General features: G+C 37.6%; 1 protein-coding gene across 1 annotated transcript in view; it reads left to right on the forward strand.

Moving 5' to 3' along the window:
- LOC149564133 (isoleucine--tRNA ligase, cytoplasmic-like) overlaps positions 1–19,884 on the forward strand; it is a 108,933-nt gene that overhangs the window by 55,627 nt on the left and 33,422 nt on the right. The window contains exons 12-13 of the mRNA XM_089828297.1: positions 5,680–5,768; positions 5,883–6,024. Coding sequence (XP_089684423.1) covers positions 5,680–5,768; positions 5,883–6,024 — 231 coding nt within the window. The remainder of the gene's footprint in view (positions 1–5,679; positions 5,769–5,882; positions 6,025–19,884) is intronic.

Consider the following 19,884-nt stretch of genomic DNA (forward strand, 5'->3'; position numbering starts at 1 on the left):
TGTCATTGAGATCCTTCTGTCCAAGGAAATGTTTTAAGCTGTTATGATCTATTTTTACTGTGAATTGGCTCCCTGCTAAGTATTGCCTGAACTTAGCTAGCGCGTGCATGATTGCTAGCATTTCTTTGTCATAGATGCTGTAAGTTCTCTCAACACCTTGTAATTTCCTGCTCTCATATGCGATGGGATGTTTGTCCTGCATGAGGACAGCTCCTACGCCCTCTCCTGAGGCATCACACTGCAGCTCAAAAGGTCTGGTGAAATCTGGAATGGCTAAAACAGGGCATGTACTCATCAGCTCCTTGAACCTGTTAAAGCAATCTTGAGCCTTCTCTGACCACTTGAAACTCTCTCCGTGTCAAATCTATAAGTGGTGCTGCTATTCGTGAAAATCCCTTCACAAATCTATAGTAGAACCCGCAAAGCCCAAGAAATCCCTTGAGTTGCAAAGTGTTCCTCAGCGGTGGCCAATCCAGAATGGCCCTGATCTTGTTTGGGTCAACCCGAACACTTCCTGCACTAATAATATGCCCTAGATAGAGCAACTCTGTCATCCCGAACTCGCATTTACTCATCTTGGCATATAATGACTCCCTCTCTAGAATGCTGAGCACTACATCAATATGCTTCAAATGTTCCTCCCAAGTACGGTTGTATATCAGTATATCATCAAAAAAAATCAACACAAACTTCCTCAACTGATCTCTGAAAACTCTATTCATACAAGACTGGAAAGTGGCGGGGGCATTAGTCGACCCAAAGGGCATGACTAAAAACTCAAAATGTCCATAGTGGCATCTAAAAGCTGTCTTCTCCACATCCACCTCTCTAACCCGTATTTGGTGGTAGCCGGATCTCAAATCAATCTTAGAGAAGTAGCAAGCACCGTGCAATTCATCAATAAGCTCATCGATGCGCGGAATAGGGTATCGGTTCTTGATTGTCTTCTTGTTTAGTTCCCTATAATCAATGCACATCCTCATTGTACCATCCTTCTTCACCAATACTACTGAAGAAGCGAAAGGACTCTTGCTTGGTTGTATGTGCCCCATGTCAATAAACTCCTTGATTGCCTTTTCTATTTCATCTTTATATCTCTTTGGATGGCGGTAGGGTGTGATGATGACTGGCTTAGCCCCTTCCTCTAACTCAATATCATGCTCAATTCCCCTATCTGGGGGTCTCCCTGGAGGTATCTCACCAAACACCTTAGTATGTTTGGTTATTATTTTTTGTACATCAAGGGGATACTCATGTTTATGTTGCTTTGTCACCTCAGGCATTACTCTGAACTCTGTTGTCCACTGCACCTGGTCGTGTCTGAAGAAACTCTGCATCCGCTTGAGTGACACCACTCGTAGTCTCCCATCTGACAAGCCTCTGAGTACTATCTTCTTACCATTTGCCTCAAACCTGCTTTCCATTTTGTGGAGGTTAAATGTAAACTCTTCTAGAGATTTCATCCAATTCATCCCAAGCACCATATCCTGATCACCAATGTTGACAACAAAGAAATCTCCCACCATGTTATAATCTCCCAAATGAAGTTGCAAGGTGGAGATTTTCTTGGTACGGTCAATTTTGAAGCCGTCGGCAACCATCAACTTAAATCCCCTATGCTCTTCTGTATGTAGCCCTCTGCGTGTCACAAACTTTTCATCAATGAAGTTATGTGTTGGCCCTGTATCAATGAGTGCCACAAATCTTTGTCCATCCAAAGTTCCCTAACTCCGAAAGTGACGGCCTCTTGTATACTGGACAATTGAGCTATCGTGCTATCACTATGTGCTTCCTCATGTGAAGAATTATCATCTCCATCTGATTCTGATGACTGCTCTGAATCTCCATCCACTAACTCTTTGGCTGAAAAGTACTCCATCTGCCTGGCTTTTGCTTTCAATGGACACTTATGTGACAAATCCCAAGGCTCCCTGCAATGAAAACAAAGCTTCTTCTTCTTGAGATCATTAAGTGTCTCATTGTCCAACTTCTTACTTTCCTCCTTAGGTGGCTGACCCTCTCTACGAAAAGGTTTACTGTCCTTATCTTTCCTCAAAGGGAAACTCTTTGCCTAGAATTTATTTTTAGAAGCTGAAGAGGAATCCATGTCACGAGCTTTCTTAATGGCTTCCTGCAAAGTGGGAGGGTTGAGAGCTTTAATCCACCCTCTCAACGGATCAGCTAACCCATCCATAAATAGAACCAGTATCCTCCGTTCAGATACATCTGTTACTAACACTGCAAGTTTCTGAAATTCTGAAATGTATGTTTCCAATGATCCCCATTGTTTAAGCTGAGCTAACTCCTTGAAATGTAGTTCTAGATCCTTCCTATCAAAACGTTCAGTCAATCTCTCCATAAACTCCACATATGAGGTAATGTGTGCATGACCCATAGTGACCATACCATGATGCCACCACTCGTGTGCTAACCCATCCAGATGAATTGCTGCATATTTAATAGCTTCTTCCTCAGGCATAGGGTTCAATTGAAAGTATGTATCAAGCTTTTGAACCCAAGCTCTTGCTGTAGACTTCCCCGAGCCATCATAATATGGTAACTGAAGTTTCCCTACTTTCTTCCGTAGCTCATAGCTCTGGTTCCTGTCATGTCCACGTGGCATATGTTTCATCCGCACATCCATATACTCCCTAAAGGTAATTGTAGTAGTAAAATCTGGACCTCCGGCTTCCCAATCTCTTCTCAACTGGTCCTGTATATCAGTGATTTGGGGCTCTGGTACGGACTGCTCTGGGGCTCTAGGAGGAAATGTGGGAATCATGGGCCTTGAACTCACTGTCCTAGCTTGCTGGGGTGCATGACCGAAATTGTTCCCAACTTGTTCACCTCCATTATGTGTTCCATCTTGATTATTCCCATTCTAATTGTTACCATTTTGATTATTACCATTCTGATTATTTCCTCCACCCATGTTAGCATTCAACCCCATTTGATGAGCCATCATCTGCATCATACGCTCCATTCTCTGATTTTGTTCCTGTGCCCTCTGTTCTGCTAATCGTTGTCCCTGTGCCAAGGTCTCTAATAACTGTAAGAATCTTTCCTCTCCAGGATCTCGAGCATTCCTGTCAACAATATTGCCGTCTTGATCAAAGAATACCTCCTCTGTGTCTGTATGACTGGATTCTATGTCCACCTGCACGGATGAACTAGATTGTTTGCTCTGTAGGTTTGAAATCCTATTTTGTCTTGCTCTGGTATTGCGGAAATTATAAGGCCCCTGTCGCATGCTCAAACATAAATGCTCTGATTTTAGTGTTTTGACATTTTGTCAAACACTTTCCGCTCTATCTAGCTGTTCCAACTTCCCTATAAGACCTCCACGGGATGGCAGGACTTATAGCTCTGATACCACTGTAATAACCCTCCTCAAATCTGCCCTCAAAAAAAAATTGATGAAAGCTCAAGGAATTTCATCAAACAATTCACATGCAAGGGACGTATGACTGATATAGTATTTTCAGCTAGCTTCAAATGACTTTCTCTTCAATTTGCATCAATGAGAATCTTGTGCTAGAAGACTACAATGGACTACACAATGACCTAACATGAGTGTGCTACTAATTTTGACAATATTCAGTGCATATATATGATCTAAGCATGAGAAATGAACACCTACAGCCAACTGACATTTTTACAAACAGTTGGTATGCAAACTAACTAGCTGATAAATAATGATATTAAATTGCTTAAATGACACCAGCAACTATTATCTTCTTAATTGCAATGAAAATTACAATGCTCATGAAATATGACCAAGACTTTGGCATTTACATGGATTATAAAATGATAATGTTGGTCTAATGCACACTTACAGCTGAAAGCTTATAACACCCTAAAAAGCAATACGAACAAAGAACCTGGTTGTAGATGGCTGTAATAATTTCCTTCAATGCTGCCCCTTCTGCTTTGCTTTTTTCGAACTGCTTTTTCAGCCTGCTTTTTTCGGTTCTGCTTTTTCGGGCTACTTTTTTCGTACCCGCTTTTAAAGCTTGCTTTTTTGGTTCTGTTTTTTCGGACTGCTTTTTCAGATTGCTGCTATGTTGAATCTCAAGACTATATCTTTCAATGGCGTCAAGATTTCCAGCTTGAAGGGATTTCGTCCTCCAAACTATAGAGACATAATCTCCAGAAAATTTTCCAATTTCTTTGATATTTCCAAGCATGAATAAATGAGAGCTATCCTCTTTCTTTTAATATTTCCGTCTTGCCAATGTGGGATAATACATGAGTTTTAATATTACTTCTTTTTTTTCTTTTTACAAAGTCCATGTATGTACTCAAAGGGGGACTCTTGATTTTTTATAAAGTGACTTTATGAAACATTATAATATTTAATTTAAATAGTCACTTTACCGTTGTAACTTCAAACATTAAAATAATATACCAAATAAACTCGAAATTCCACATATAATAGCTCATCAAAAAGAGCCCAACAAAACGCATCTCATCCTGTCACTGAAAATTGAAGGCACTGCATCCCCCTATTGGTTTACTAAAAATAGTAAGTCTTTCTAAAAAGCCAACAAATGAACTCCATTTGGCCTGTGATTAAATTTGACTAGGCCAAATAACCTCAGGATCCCTTTTGAAGTCCTAGTTAGCCCTCGGGACCATACAAGAATGGGCTAACAACAACATACCTCCAAATTGGCTAAGTGGGGGACATTACAAGTAGAGAGTGAATTTTGAATAACCTCAAATTGTAAGAACTCCGTATTGAAGAAAGGCTAATTTTTGTATTGGGGATTCTTCATCTGATCCACCAACTAAACTAATTTTTTTGTAGAGCCTTTTGAAGAACCTAGGTGGAGTTTTCAAAAATAGGTTTTTATCTTCACCTTTGTCCTAGTCTTTAGCTTTGATACCAATCAATAAATTCCATACAAATAATAATTACAATAAGATAATGTAGAAGATAGGTCACATGTAACATGAGATGTTTGTGGACCAAGATGCCCTAATGCGCTTATGGATAAGCCACTCCATGCCATATTTCCAACATATCCCAAAATCGTATCTTATTTTTCCCAGATGTGGACGATGATACTCACCTTCTATATAAAGGCCTCCTAATAACTTATGGAGGGGTAAACCACTAAACCCATGTAGACTTCCTGACTACTTGGTATAAATTATAATTCTTGACCGAATATAACTAACTTATGGGATGTATCCCACATGTTGTAATCTCCAAGCCCCTATATAAATTAAAATATCATATCTCTGGGTGCATAGCAATGCTAATGTTTTATATTAAATATAAAGAAAGTAATCTTATTCACAAGAATATGCATTTGTCTTAAGCAAACTTTTTTCTTATCTTCAAAAGTTGTAGTATAGAATGTTAAGATCAACAAAGTTGTTCTCAAATTTTGAGAAGCTTTGTCCACAGAAATTGTTAATCTAAAAACATTCAGTGAATCTTTAAGTGAAACATGTGTACGGTACTTACATTAATGTTTTAGCTAAACATGTCAATAACTGGATACTATTTCTGCAAAGGACCAACTCATTGTTGTTTAGTGTTGCACAATTGTTTCTTGTGTGATTAGTGATGTGTTCATCTATTATTGCTTTGTGCAACTTAACATCGTCTTGTCTTTTTATTTAAAAGAAGTTTTCTGGAACTTATTATTTGTTTTGTCATTTGCCCAGTATGTCAGAGAAGAACTTAATGTGCGATCTGTGATACCCTGTAATGATCCTTTAAAGTATGCAACTTTGCGAGCAGAACCAGATTTTAGGTGCAGTTTCCGTTGCTCTTTGTCAATTCTTCCTTGATTTAAAGCTGGTCCTCCTGGGCCAGTTTATGAGTATTTTGACAAAAGATTACAATGTCAAGTGCCGCATATGTGCAGTGTATTAGGTAAACGACTGGGAAAGGCAATGGGAGCTGTTGCCAAGGAAGTGAAATCTATGGGACAGCCCAACATTCTAGCATTTGAGAAGTCAGGAGAAGTAACATTTGCTGGACACACTCTACAGCTGAGTGAAATAAAGGTAGAGTGAATAGTAAAATTGAGTTAGCATACAAATTATTAGTGAGTTTTGTGTTACGACCTCCTGGAAATAGCTAGAAGGTTATGACCCATATATTATTGCCTTATTTTGGCTTCTGGTTTATTTTTGTGCTTTAAGACTGAAACTTTGAAATCTAGTATTTTGTACACAAATGGTTATCATAGAACTGGATATACCCAACTTTGGATGGATTTGTTTCAAGCTTTTCAAACAGTGATGGCTCTAGGACAGGAGAACATTGGATGGATTTGTCTCAAAGCTCTCACTTGGCCTGGGTGTTCCCCATAATTGGAAGAGTCTGGTTATTTTTAGTATGCTCTTGTACTAACTTTTGTTGTTGGCAGGAAGAATTTATAGCTGTTTGTGAGGCATTGTTTATCATATACTGAACTATATTTGTTATTTTCCGTGACACAAGGCTTTGCGTTTTTGGTTGATCAGCTGTAGTATGTGAAAGAATCATACCACTACTGGTTCAGCACCAGTTGATACCTTGATATACCTTGATATACATATTATCACATATCAAGTAGATGCAAGTATTTTGTTCATCTGCCCAAAATATACACTAACTAAATATAGAATACAGTTGATGATTGATAATTCAAGACCAAATATAAAACAGCAACCTAACAAGCATCGTGTTTAAGGCAGCTAAGTTAGTATACTACACTCAAATCTCACTCAAATGAGTTAGCCTTTTAGTTTCTCCCTTTCAGGACACCACAAAATGAAAATATGTGAAATCCTTCTTTGGATTTGAAGGGGAAGCTCCCTTTGAAGTGTGAAGGACATTGTTATATTCCCTTACATAGAAAACCAAAACAAACGTAGAGCAGCAGGATAATTGGGAATATGCAACACTAATGAACTTGAACCTACTTTTTACTCTCAAGCTAGGCACAAGGTTTACAATTTGTGATTTGTGAGTTTCATCTAAATGGAAAACTTTACGATTAATGATCATCGATTCCTTTCAACTGAAAGCATAAATACAACAGAAAGGTGGAATTGGATTCTCAACCCATACATAAGTTATAAAGAGGTACCTTTAAAAAGCCACAAAACTCAAGTTGACAACTATCAACTATGCAATAAAAGGCCTACAATTGCCTATGCGCAATATTCAACTCATAAGATTAGATTAGCACGAAATTCTGATAAAAATTTAAAGATAAATAATAAGTAAACTGCAGTACCTATCCCAAAAATAGTTTGCTTTCAGAAAAGGCAAAGCACATAATGCAATTTTGTTGTCAAATCTAAATTTATAATCGTAAATACCAAAACATGATTCTAGTAAAATTTATAGGCTCTCAATATATAGGCCCTTTGAAAACCCAGTGTAAAATAGCTGACCCATACTCGATGTAACAAAAAATAAGTCATGCAAACATATAATTCTAATGTAGGAGCATTGAATGATGTTAGGGTAATCTAGCATCACCCAAAAATATGTGTAGTGATAGTTTCAGTTTGAAAATGTTGGAAAAATGAGCTATTTAGTAGGAGAGCCATAATTATAAAGAATTGGAGATGTGAGTTTAGGGGAAGGTGGCAATTAGAATTTTAAGCACGCTTGAAAAAAAGAATCAGGTCAAATTGTTTCATCGCTTGAAAGTTATTGCAGTTTTAAGTTTTCGAAGCTAAAACCTCTTGAAAAACCTTTGGAGCCAAATTTGAGGAACTAAACGGTCTCATATGACCTTGAAAAATTGAGGATGCTCATAGAATGTCCATTATGTTGTAGAGCATTTCAGAAAACCTTCCAACAGTGTAAAGGGTTTGTCAATCAAAGTCCCGGATCAAAAGTTATGCTTCCTGAAAATTGGACTACTTTTTTAAGAACTACCTATTTTTGCACCTACTTCTAATTTGGTTTTCAGAACCTTTATTTTGGCGACCGACGACCAAATTTTATTTGGCTGAAAACCTAAAATAGGCTATTTAAGGCCCATCTTGGTTGTGAAAAGTCAATTTTGGGAGAAGGTACTGTGAAGGATTTTCCTCCAGAATTTGATAATATTGTAGCTCATAGGGCTTATAATTGGGCCTATTTAGATTGTAATGAATGTAATAACTTCTAATTTTAGATAACAGAAATTTTGTTACAATTTTGTGTTTATTTGTGTCTTGAGTTGTGCCGTCATCAAGTGGTATCAATGCAGGAGTTCATGAGTGCATAGATAGATTGCCAATCGTGAGGCAATTTGCACTATGATTGTGGTCGTGGGTTGTGAGATAAGAATGAAACTGCCTCCACGAAGAAATCATGGTGGACGAGTTGTAGGTGTTACAGAAGAGGGTTTTTAGAGCTCTATAGAGACAAGTGGAAGCATTGCAAGAACAATTAGGAGGAACCAATATTGGGGCAAGAGATGAAAGTGAGGAAGAGCTTGAAGAAGGGCAGGTTGAAGAAGCACAAGAAGGAGATAGGGATCCAAAGGCTAATAGATTTTAGAGGGTTATTTCCAAAATTGGAAAGAGACCCAAATTTGAAGTGTCCACATTTTTTGGAAACCTTAATCTTGAAGAGGTAATCGATTGGATCAATGATATGAAGGAGTATTTCGAGTATGGAGGTGTAGAAGATCTTGAGAGGGTCAAGTTTGCGAAGGCCAAATTGAAAGGTCATGCCAAAATTTAATGGCAAGAGGTCCAGTTCGAGAGGAATCAGAGAGGAAAGGAGAACATAACAAGATGAGATAGGATGGTGGACCAATTAAAAAGGAGCAGCTTAGTCTGGTTAGAATGACCAGTATTAAATAGGCATACCAATTTGTCTTGAGGTTCTTGGAGAAGCTAGACAAGAGGTTTAAAGGAAAAGCAAAGAGGAAGTCCAAGGAGGAAGGTGATGCAGAGGCAAGTGGGATGTTCTAATTCCAAATTCAATAAGGTTCGATGTAATTTTCTCTTCACATTTTCCTCAAATGCATCCTACATCTTTGGTTAACCCACCCCCACACTCACTAAGCACTAATGGTTTGATTCCTCAAGACACATTAAGAATGTTGTTGGAATGTATGTTAACAGGCTTCTCAATCCCCCAAACAGATTTCTTTATCAAACTCAAGTTGCACCTATCCAATTGAAACCTAGTTCCCAATTAGGTCTTTTAAAAAAAAAAGAAGCCCTTTTCCCCAATTTGCTCCAAAATGCCAAATAAACAAAACACTAATCTTGATACCCTTTTGGCTGTTCTATGTAAGAAACCAAACCTATACAACAGTAGCAAATACTGAACTGACTTCATTTATTTTTACAAGTGGTGACCAACGGATTTACCTTAGCATTTAGACTTTCCCACAATATGTTGAAACAATGATGCAATAATGTGAATACACAAAAGGAACTCAGAAATTGCAGTATGCTTTCAAAATATTTAGTTACCCGAGTTTCATTTCACAATGGGCATTTAGCAGCAGCATGCAGAAATGACTAATGCTGGTAAGAACTTACAGTGTTGGCGTTTTACATGCTCAAATGTAAGACAAAATAACAATACACCTGGTGTTGCCGAGGATAACCTACCTCTTCACGCGATCCCATTCGGGATTGAGTCTTGTTTGCTAACCTGGTTAGTTCGTACTCGTGGCGGCCTGTGGTAGAGACCACTGATGCTCCTGCAATTGTAGATAGTGCAACTCTGGTCTGCAACTCCAGTATGCTACCTGCAGACTGTCCAAGCCTCCCCAGGTGAAGAACAAACTTCTTCCTCTCTCCTTCCCTGCTGTAGTAATGTGAGGTAACGTGCTCCTCCAAGCTCCTCGTTGTTAACCCAGCTTCTATATCTGTCTATCCCTGTGTCCAATACAGTCCTCTTTGCTGTGCTAATACCAGTAACGACTTTCAACTCTCACCCTGCCGACTTACACAGTGGCCTTAACTAATATTCAGAATATCCTCTCCCTGTATAAGCTCGATAGATCACTTGCTTTTGGGTGTCATTCCACAGCTACAATGAATCACTAATCAAACTCCACATTGGGTTATGAATGAAGTCTTCAATGAGATGTTGGGGCTACATCCAGCTTCTCCCTTGCCTCAAGGGGTTTTGTCCTCAAGAACGACCAGCCACATTTAAGCACCTAAGTTTATCTTTCAATATATTGGTATATTTTCACGGTCCCAATCCCAAGGAAGCTCATTGCATTTTATAACCTCAATATGAGGGGAAGTACAAACAGCTAGTCAATGTGGGATAAAGGCCATTTTCATCTTCTAGTCACTTAAGTTACTTTTGTTATAAAATGACTTTAAGTCATAAAGTAACTTTATAAAATAAAGTGACTTAACTATTAAAAAGCTCCTCCACTTAATATTTCGCCAATGAAACCAAATAAATTCCTGTGGCTGGCTGGCATCCTCAATATTAATGCCATTAGCCTATCTAGATGGAAAGATAGACTAATAAGGCGGCATAAGGCCTAGCGCAGAGAAGGGGACATTACATTCTATAACATACCTCAAAGTCAAGTACTGTTATGTTTTGGCTCAACTGTATGGAATGGACCAACCTCCTCCCAAATTAGGCCTAATTAGCGCTCTTTTTCAAAGCAACTATTTGAAATACTTATTCTTTTCACCCCAAACTAAACTAAGGATTTTGCAACCTTTTTTCTCAAAATGACCTCTCCTTATGGCCAATTCACAAACCCCTCCTAATTAAGCCCTAAAACTAGGGCTTTTTGGTTCTCCCACTTTCAATCACTTGCTTGACCCAAACCAAGTGTCAACACCTTGCATAGGACATGTCCTAACTCAATCGAACATAAAATTAGGGTCTCCTTAAGGCAAAATGCTTACTGCTATACTTATGGTAGCTTTTCGTACCCTTTTGACAATCAATTACGATGATCACCCATTTACCAGTTTTCCCTATATCAAATCTTGTTAGGTTTATATTAGACATGCTAAAACATAGCCCATTCTATGAGAGTTAGATGTAGTCATTCATAGAATTGCTCCTTTATCCATAAAATCCCTCAAAACAGTGATAAATGATGCAAATCCTTGGGTTTGTCAGCTCAGTTGGGGTTAATCTGATTGTTTAGAGTTACAAAATCATGCAAGTTGTCTAAGAACACTTAAATGTTATTCCTTACAGATTCACAATAATCAACTAATACCGAGATATCAAAGGAACTTTCAAAATCACAAAAAATTGCAAGAAAATTGACCTTTTATTGTTTCTTTGCTATCAATCTATACAAATTGAATGTCTAATCACCATGCCCCCATCAAATGCCTCTCACAGGCTTTATACAATGATTTACTAACTGTTCAAACTGATCTGAGGTGATTTCAGTGGATCAAAACTCTTGAACAACCTTCCTGCGCAAGGCTTCACTAACTGTCACTTTCAAATTTTTTAATTTAAAACCTTATTTAGTTTAACTTCTAAAAGCTCCTAAACCCCCAAAAACATTGGATTTGATCCTTTCAGGACCATTTTACATAATTTGTGACCTCGTAAGCCCATCTTGACTTACTTGGCCTTATTTTGTCATATTTACAAGGTTTTGGTCCTATGGTCATTTCAGGACCCTTAGGAAGATTTGCCATTATATCCCAATCACTTACATTAAATGCCATGATAGGCTTCATATGTCATAATTGACTCCAGGTGACTTCCCAATGCCATTCTTGCCATCATATGTCTTCACCCCTTTGCTTTGATTATGAGGTGCTCCTACACCATACTCCCCCTCTTTGAAAAATCTCATCCCATTTATCTTCCTAGAAGGTGCTCTGTACCTTGCCCAAGGCTTCACTCCCTGTCACTTTCAGATTTTTAATCTAAAACCTTATTTAGTTTAAGAAGGTGCTCTGTACCTTGCCCAAGGCTTCACTACCTGTCACTTTCAGATTTTTAAATTTAAAACCTTATTTAGTTTAACTTCTAAAAACTCCTAAACCCCCAAAAACATTGGATTTGATCCTTCTAGGATCATTTTACATAATTTGTGACCTCGTAAGACCATCTTGACTTACTTGGCCCTATTTTGTCATATCTACAAGATTTTGGTCCTATGGTCGTTTTAGGACTGTTAGGAAAATTTGTTATCATATCCCGATCGCTTACATTAAATGCCATGATAGGCTTCATATGTCATAATTGACTCGAGGTGACTTCCCAATTCCATCTTTGCCATCATATGTCTTCATGCCTTTGCTTTGATTATGAGGTGCTCCTATACCATGCTCCCCCCCCCCTTTGAAAAATCTCTTGTCCCAAGAGACTAGGGGTTTGCTCCTTGTCCCATTTATCTTCCTAGATGGTGCTTTGTACCCTGCTCTTCCAATGTTTTTCTTACGTGCATTCACTTGACAAAGAGAGTTATAAATAAAAACTTCATGCATATGCCCTTTTCTAGGACAGGGTTGCATGATCCTTTCTTATAACTTGTCTCTGATTCCCGCCAACCTTTAATCTCAGAGGATTACCCCTATTTCTTTCCTGCATTTGAATATGACATTCAATAATCCTAACCTCCATGCTGTTTGAATTTGATCTTTGCTACTTCATATAGTCTTCCTTCCAACCAATATCTTCCTGCAATCTTGCTTTGATCTTATCCCCAAAACAAATAACATTGTACTCTTTCTTAGTTTTTGAGGACAAAGGTGTCAACGTAAACCTGTTACCACCTTTGTGTACTAAGTATTGGTTTGTATAATCATCATGGATTGTTTTTCTCAAGTGTTGCGAAGGTCTTTCTAAAATAATGTGCTCACCTAACATAGGGATGATATCACATAAAACCTTATCTCTATGTACACCTATAGTGAAACCAATGCACTGAGCACCTTCATGCGGCTCATGAATGAGGTACTAAAGAAATTAATGGGAAAATTTGTTATTGTGTATTTAGATGATATTTTGTTTTTTAACAAGGCACTAGATGAGCATTTAATGCATATCCATAGAGTCTTTGAGAAGTTGAGGAAAAAGTTTTTGATTGATTTGGACAATTGTAGTTTTTTAAAAAGGGAACTAGTCTATATGGGGTTTGTTGTCTCACTCGAGGGTCTCAAAATGGACCTAGAGAAAGTTGAGAAGTTCATTAGAAACTCTAGTAGTATTTGTGCACCCCTAATTGACACAATGAGGGGGGATAGAAAATAGTTGAAATGGACTGTAGTAGCTGTAAGGAGTTTTGAATTGGTAAGGAAGAAGGTGAGAGAGCAACCCGTGTTAGTGCTTCTTGATTTCAACAAGGTGTTCTAGGTGGATTGTAATGCCATTGGAGCTATTTTGAGCCAACAAGGTAAGCCTATTGTATATTTTAGCAAGAAATTAAATAACTCATTAAAGAAATATTTTGTTAATGACTAGGAATTCTATGCAATAGTTAAAGCATGAAAGAAATGGAGGTATTATCTGTTGTCAAAGGAATTTTTTTGTAACTGATCATCAAGCATTACAATACCTAAATAGCCAAGGTGAATTGAATCAAAGGCACTTGTAATGGGTAGAGTTTTTGTGAGCTATACATTTGTTTTGAAGCACAAAAGTGAACGATCTAATATAGCTGACAAAAATGCAGATGAAGTTGTTGTCTTTAATGAACTCAAGACTTTGTACCCTTAGGATTCAGATTTTGCAGAGGCTTGGAAGGCTTGCAAGGAACCCATTACTCTAGATAGGAAAAGGTGGCTAGGCTACACGATCTAAGATGGTATGTTATTCAGAGGTAGTCGATTGTGCATTTCGAGGAGTTCCACGAGGAAGAATTTGATCAAAGGGAAATATAGTGGAGAAATGGCATGGCACTTTGGTCGAGATGAGACCATTGCCATTGTTTGTGAACATTATTTTTGGCCTCACTTGTCACAAGATGTATCGAACTTTGTGTAGAGTTGTTGAGTGTGTTAGATAACTAAAGGAATCAATCATAATACAACACTATTAGCCACTACTAGTTCCATCAAGGCCTTGGGAAGATATAAGTATGGATTTTGTACTTGGCTTTCTAAGGACACAAAAGGGCAATGATTTAGTATTTGTGGTAGTTGATAGGTTTTCAAAGATGACTCATTTCATTCCTTGACACAATACCCATGATGTAGTATACACTGCTTATTTATTCTTCAGAGAAGTGGTGAGGCCTCATGGTCTTCCAAAGAGCATAGTTTCAGACCATGATACCAAGTTTGTTTGGTATTTCTGAAGAACCTTGTGGAAGAAATTGAAGACAAAGTTGAAGTTTAGCTTTGCACATCATCCACAAATAGATTTTGAAGAGGCATGATTCGGGGAATGAATATCAAGTGGAGTTGCTAGATGGAATCCACATTTCCCCTGTTTTCAACATTGCACATTTAACAAAGTATCAGGAAGGTGGCATAGAGGAGGAACTTGTACTTGACCAATATATAATTCCAATTCCTACCTCTGAGGAGGAGGAGATTGAAGCAAATCTTGGTTAGCCGCATGGGAAGGAGTACCTAGTAAGGTGGGAAAGACGACTTGTGGAAGACTCAAACTAGTTATCCAAGGTGGAGGTTGATTGTTATGGTGTATTTGAGGAAAGAATGGTGTCTGTTAGGCACCTATAACAAATTAATGACAAAGAAATTTGGTCCCTATAAGATTTTGAAGAAGCCTGATTTAGAGAATGTATATTAGGTGGAGTTGCTAGATGGAATCCACATTTCCCATGTTTTCAACATTGCACATTTAACAAATTATCAAGAAGGTGGCTTAGGGGAGGAACCTCAACTTGAGCAATGTCTAATTCCAATTCCTAGCTCTGAGAAGGAGGAGATTGAAGCAATCCTAGATAGCTATGTGAGAAGGAGGACTAGAAATAAGCAGTGTAAGGAGTACCTAGTAAGGTGGGAAAGATGACCCTTGGAAGACTGAACCTGGTTATCCAAGGTGGAGGTTGACTGTTTGGGTTTTGCTCAACCAATTGAGACATGGCGGGGTTACTTCTCAAATTACCCTAAGTGTCTGATGCAAGAGCATCCAACAGTGTTAGAGCAATCCTGTATCACCCAAAAATAATTCTAGTAATAGTGTTTGTTTGATATTTTCCCATTTTTGGATACCCATTTGGGCACATTAGAGATTTCAACTCTCAAATTTCCACTACTACATTTTTGGTTTAGTTTTCAAAATTTGAGATCGACATTAAAAAATGTAGGAAAAATGAACTATTTTGTAGGAGCACCATGATTACAAAGCATTGGAGGGTGCGAGTTTAGGGTAGGGTGGTAATTGGAATTTTAAGCACTTTGGAAAAAGAACTAGATCAAAATGTTCGATGGTTTGAAAGTTATGCAGTTTTAAGTTTTTGAAGACCTTTCTAGAAACCTTCAGAGTCAGATTTGAGGCACTAAACCACCTCATACAACCCTGAAAAATTGGGAGTATAGTAGGCTGTCCATAGTGTTGTAGAGAACTTAAAGAGCTTTCCGATCGTGTAAATGAATCGCCAATTGGAGTCTTGGATCAAAAGTTATGCTTCTCAGAAGATGGACCACATTTTGAGAATTGCCTATTTCACACCTACTAATAATTCAAATTTCAGATCCTCTGTTTTGGAGCTCAACCACCTTATTTTAAAATGTAAATTTCGTTCCTAGCTCCAAACATAAAATAGGTTGTTTAAGGCCCATCTTGGGGGTAGAAAGTCAGTTTTGAGGTGAAGGTACTGTCAGAATGTTTTTTCTCTCTAGAATCTGACAACATTGTAGCCCATAGGGCATATAGTTGAGGTTTTTTTAGATTATAATGAATGTAAGAGCTTCTCATCTCGGACAATAGAAATTTCATTTATTGTTGTGTTCATTTGTGTCTCAAGTTGTGCCCTCATCAAGATGGACCAAGTGTGCACCTTAGGTGGCATTGCTACATAAGTTTCCTGCTAGAACACAAGTTGGATGGAAAAGCCATTGCAATTTTCCATCTTTTAGTTAGTTAGTGATAAAATATTAAATAAAATCAACAAGCATACATGGTACATGTTACGGTTGATGTTGCCACAAGGATGTTCTACCCAACGTAAGTGAGAAGGAAGGTGTTAGTGATTAACATCCAAGGAAGAGATTGAGAAATTAAACCATTTGCACTTTTTAATGGCTTCAACTAAACAAAAGCTCAACCAAAAATAGGGCAATTTGACCCACAAAATGCATGTTGATTTATTCTTTAGGGATGTGGTGAGGGTACATGGTCTTCCAAAGTGTATAGTTTCAGATCATGATACAAAGTTTGTTGGGTGTTTTTGGAGAACCTTGTGGAAGAAATTGAAGACAAAGTAGAAGTTTTGTTCTGCACATCATCCACAAGCTGATGTGCAGACTGAAGTAGTGAATAAAAGTCTAGATAAATTGCTAAGGTGCTTAATAGATGATAAACCCAAGGGATGAGGCTTGTTTGGTTGATATAAATTATTCTTATGTATTAATTCATATTTGTGTGTGTACTGAGATTAGTGAGTGCAACAAGATGCAATGAGATGATGTAAGATTATGAACACGAGGATGATACATATTTTAAAAGAGAAAGACTGATGATACATAAAATGATTTTTAGCTTCAAAGGGAGGTTATGTGATAGAGGGAGATATCTAATTCTTTGCAAGCTAATGTGGTAGTGTAATTGCTAAAGGTCACGGTTTTCTCAAATTGGAATCAATTATATTGTGGTGATCTACTAAGACGGAGTCTCTGTTGAGAGAGTATTTCAACCATTCTTTTATGCTTGTAATGAGCTCTTCTTAGTGAGAAATTTTTGAGGTGTAATCCCTTGTTAATGAGTTCTTCTCTGTGAGAGAAGTTTGAGGTGCAATCCCTTGTTAATGAGTTCTCTGTGAGAGGAGTTCAAGGAGCAATCCCTTGTTAATGAGTTCTCTATGAGGGAAGTTCTCTATGAGGGTGTACCCTTTGCGAGTAGGTATGGTGAATCCACTCTCTGTGATGAGGCATGGTGGAAATGTATTCTTCATAGGGAGAAATCTGAGGTGGAAGCCCCCGTTCCACTCTCTTTGATGAGGCATGGTGGAAATGCATTCTTTTGAGGGAGAAGTCCAAGGTGAAAGCCCTCATTCCACCCTTTGCCTTGAGGCGTGGTGGAAGTCGTGTGTGACTCCATGACATTGATTTTTTGCTACTATAATGAATTATGTTATGCTGAGATAACATGTTTTTATGAATCCACATGACGAGAATTTATCATTGACATCTTTTGGTTGCAGTTGTGTGTGACTGCCACACTTAAAGATCTCTCCCTTTCAAGAGGGAGTGCTGAAGATTGTAACTATGATCTTTATCTTTGATTTTGATATATGTTGAAATTGAGATAATACCTATGTATTGTGTTTACAATTGGTGAAGATATTTATGATAATATTTTAGATAATATTATATGAAGAGAGATGTCATGCAAAGAGGCGTGTGTTTGGAAATATTAAGATACTTGTTTTTGGAAACCGAAGGGACTTTCAGTTCTGATATATAGAGTCTCACAATTCTTTATTTACACGAGTTTTCTTTGTTAGTAGGATAGTTGTACCAAGCGAAAAGCATTGTGCTTCTATAACATGTCTATTATCAATAAAAGAGATAATTTTTTGGCGTGGTTGGGTTTTTTCCCTTCAAGTGGAAGGGTTTTCGTAGGATAAATATCTGGTGTCTCTTGTACTTATTTTTCTTTTATTTATTGTTGTTTATTCTTATAATGGGAAAAACATCAAGAAGTAGCAACATGTAAGGCCTTAGATTTAGCTTAAGGCAAGGTGGAAATCTTGTGCTTCCAACAACTGACATCGCCTTAGGAATTTTCTTACTTCATTTGGAACACTTGTAGCTCTTCTCTACACTTGCTACAGCCAAAAACTTCGAATTTAGAATTGTATTTGAAGAAGATGAGGAAGACACTATTTTAAATATAGAGGCCATGAAGACTTAGCGAGATTTTGCTTCCTCTTTAAATTTTCTAACTTTTTTAGCTATAGGAGCATTTGCAGCCCTTCCAGTCGAAGGGTTTTCCTAGGGTAAATGTCTTGTGTCTCTTGTACTTATTCTTCTCTAATTTATTGTTGTTTATCCTTATTATGGGCAAAACACAACAAGTTGCATCATTTAAGGTCTTAGATTTAGGTAAACGCAAGCTAGAGATTTTGTGCTTCCAACAACCAACATCACCTTAGGAATTTTCTTACTTCTTCTCTAGCCTTTCTACAACCAACGACTCTGAATTTAGAATTGTATATGAGGAAGACAAGGAAGACACTATTTAAAATGTAGAGGCCATTAAGAGCTAGCAAGATTTTGCATCTTCTCTACATTTCCTAACCTTTTTAGCAATGGTAGCATCTACTTCTATCTACCACTAGTTTGTTTTTACAAAGGATCCATGGAGAGCTCAAGGTAGACTTTGGGTAAACGTTAGGCCATCTTGGACCTCGCCTTGAACTTGATCCATACAAGTTGAGGGTTTCTTACATTGTGGCTTCTTGTTGTACCAATTCAATAAATTTCATATTAAGTCATGTTTGAAGATTCTTGTTTTTAAGTTATAGTTGTGTTCAGACTCTAGCAAATCCATTAGGTTCTCCACTCCTAGATCCCCACTAGTTGTCATCATTGAATCTAGGGGCTTGGTCCCCACATCCTCATACTCCTCATCTTGAGAGATTGCAGAATATAGTTCAATTTTCCCACAATTAAAACATTTCTATAGTTTTGTGAGTTCTTATTCAACTAGAAGGAATTGGAGCACATACTCCTTTATCTATGTAATTAGATTTCTTATGTGACAAGAGATGCAATTTGGAGTGCACAGACCAAATCCTTGTCTTTTTTTGCACCTAATCGTTATGTACTCCAATTCCATTTAATTGTAGAAGAACGTACAACCTCTTGAATTTGCATACAACATTCACAATTACAAAACACTACTTTTAAAGCTATAACAATAGCAGCAAATGAAAAATGAGAAAGTTAAAAAATAAAAAATGCATACTTGAACAGCAGATTGCATGTAAATAGAGCCTTGCCCATGTATGGACCTCCATTCAATAGCATATGTTTTGTAGTTGTCCTAAAGAGTGCAAATAGTATGTTCCTTTGAATATATGATGTGGCCATAGTCGCTCAAGGCAGCACTACGTTTATATGCAACTGGAAATATTCTTCTGAATGCAATCTTGTAGCCAACAACTACCTCTTACAACGCAATAGGGTGCCACCATTTTTAGAAAACAAAGTATATCTTTGCAAGATTATTTTTAGGACAAAGCAAATGATAGGAGATGAAAGGGCATGGTCATCTTGTATCAACATGGCATCATATATTTTTCACCCAAACATGGGCAACTTCTATCAACATGCCTAATAATGCTGATAGTGAGCTTACCACTCATCATCTAACATACCTAGTTTCTAAAACCACATTCCAAATGAGCCTACCAATCACCACTCATTGTCTAGAATGCATGCTTTGATTTTTGGGCTATCTTTGTACTTGATGCCTCCATACAATCCAATCTGACCTGCTTTAAGAATGAACCTAACATCTGTACATAATCTCTAGTCTTAAGACCTGTTTACAAAACATGAGCAGCCATCATACACTTTTCTTTTGTTGTGGACAAAGAAAACACAATTTCTCCCCTGCTCATCCAACTGATAGCACAATTAATTAATTTAAAGATATAAGCGTTTATAGATCTGTTGCTATTAACATCTCTGACCCAATCAAAATTTACATATGCCCAAACATTGATTTAGAGTTGTTGTACAGTAGAGCTTTTATAGGTTGATTGTAGGCAACCTAGAGAATCTTTACAAGCATAACAACCACTAATACAGGCACGCTCCAGATCA

This window comes from Cupressus sempervirens, chromosome 4 (genome assembly GCF_028749045.1).
Source record: "Cupressus sempervirens isolate cs-2001-9-10 chromosome 4, ASM2874904v1, whole genome shotgun sequence".
Classification (NCBI taxonomy): domain Eukaryota; kingdom Viridiplantae; phylum Streptophyta; class Pinopsida; order Cupressales; family Cupressaceae; genus Cupressus; species Cupressus sempervirens.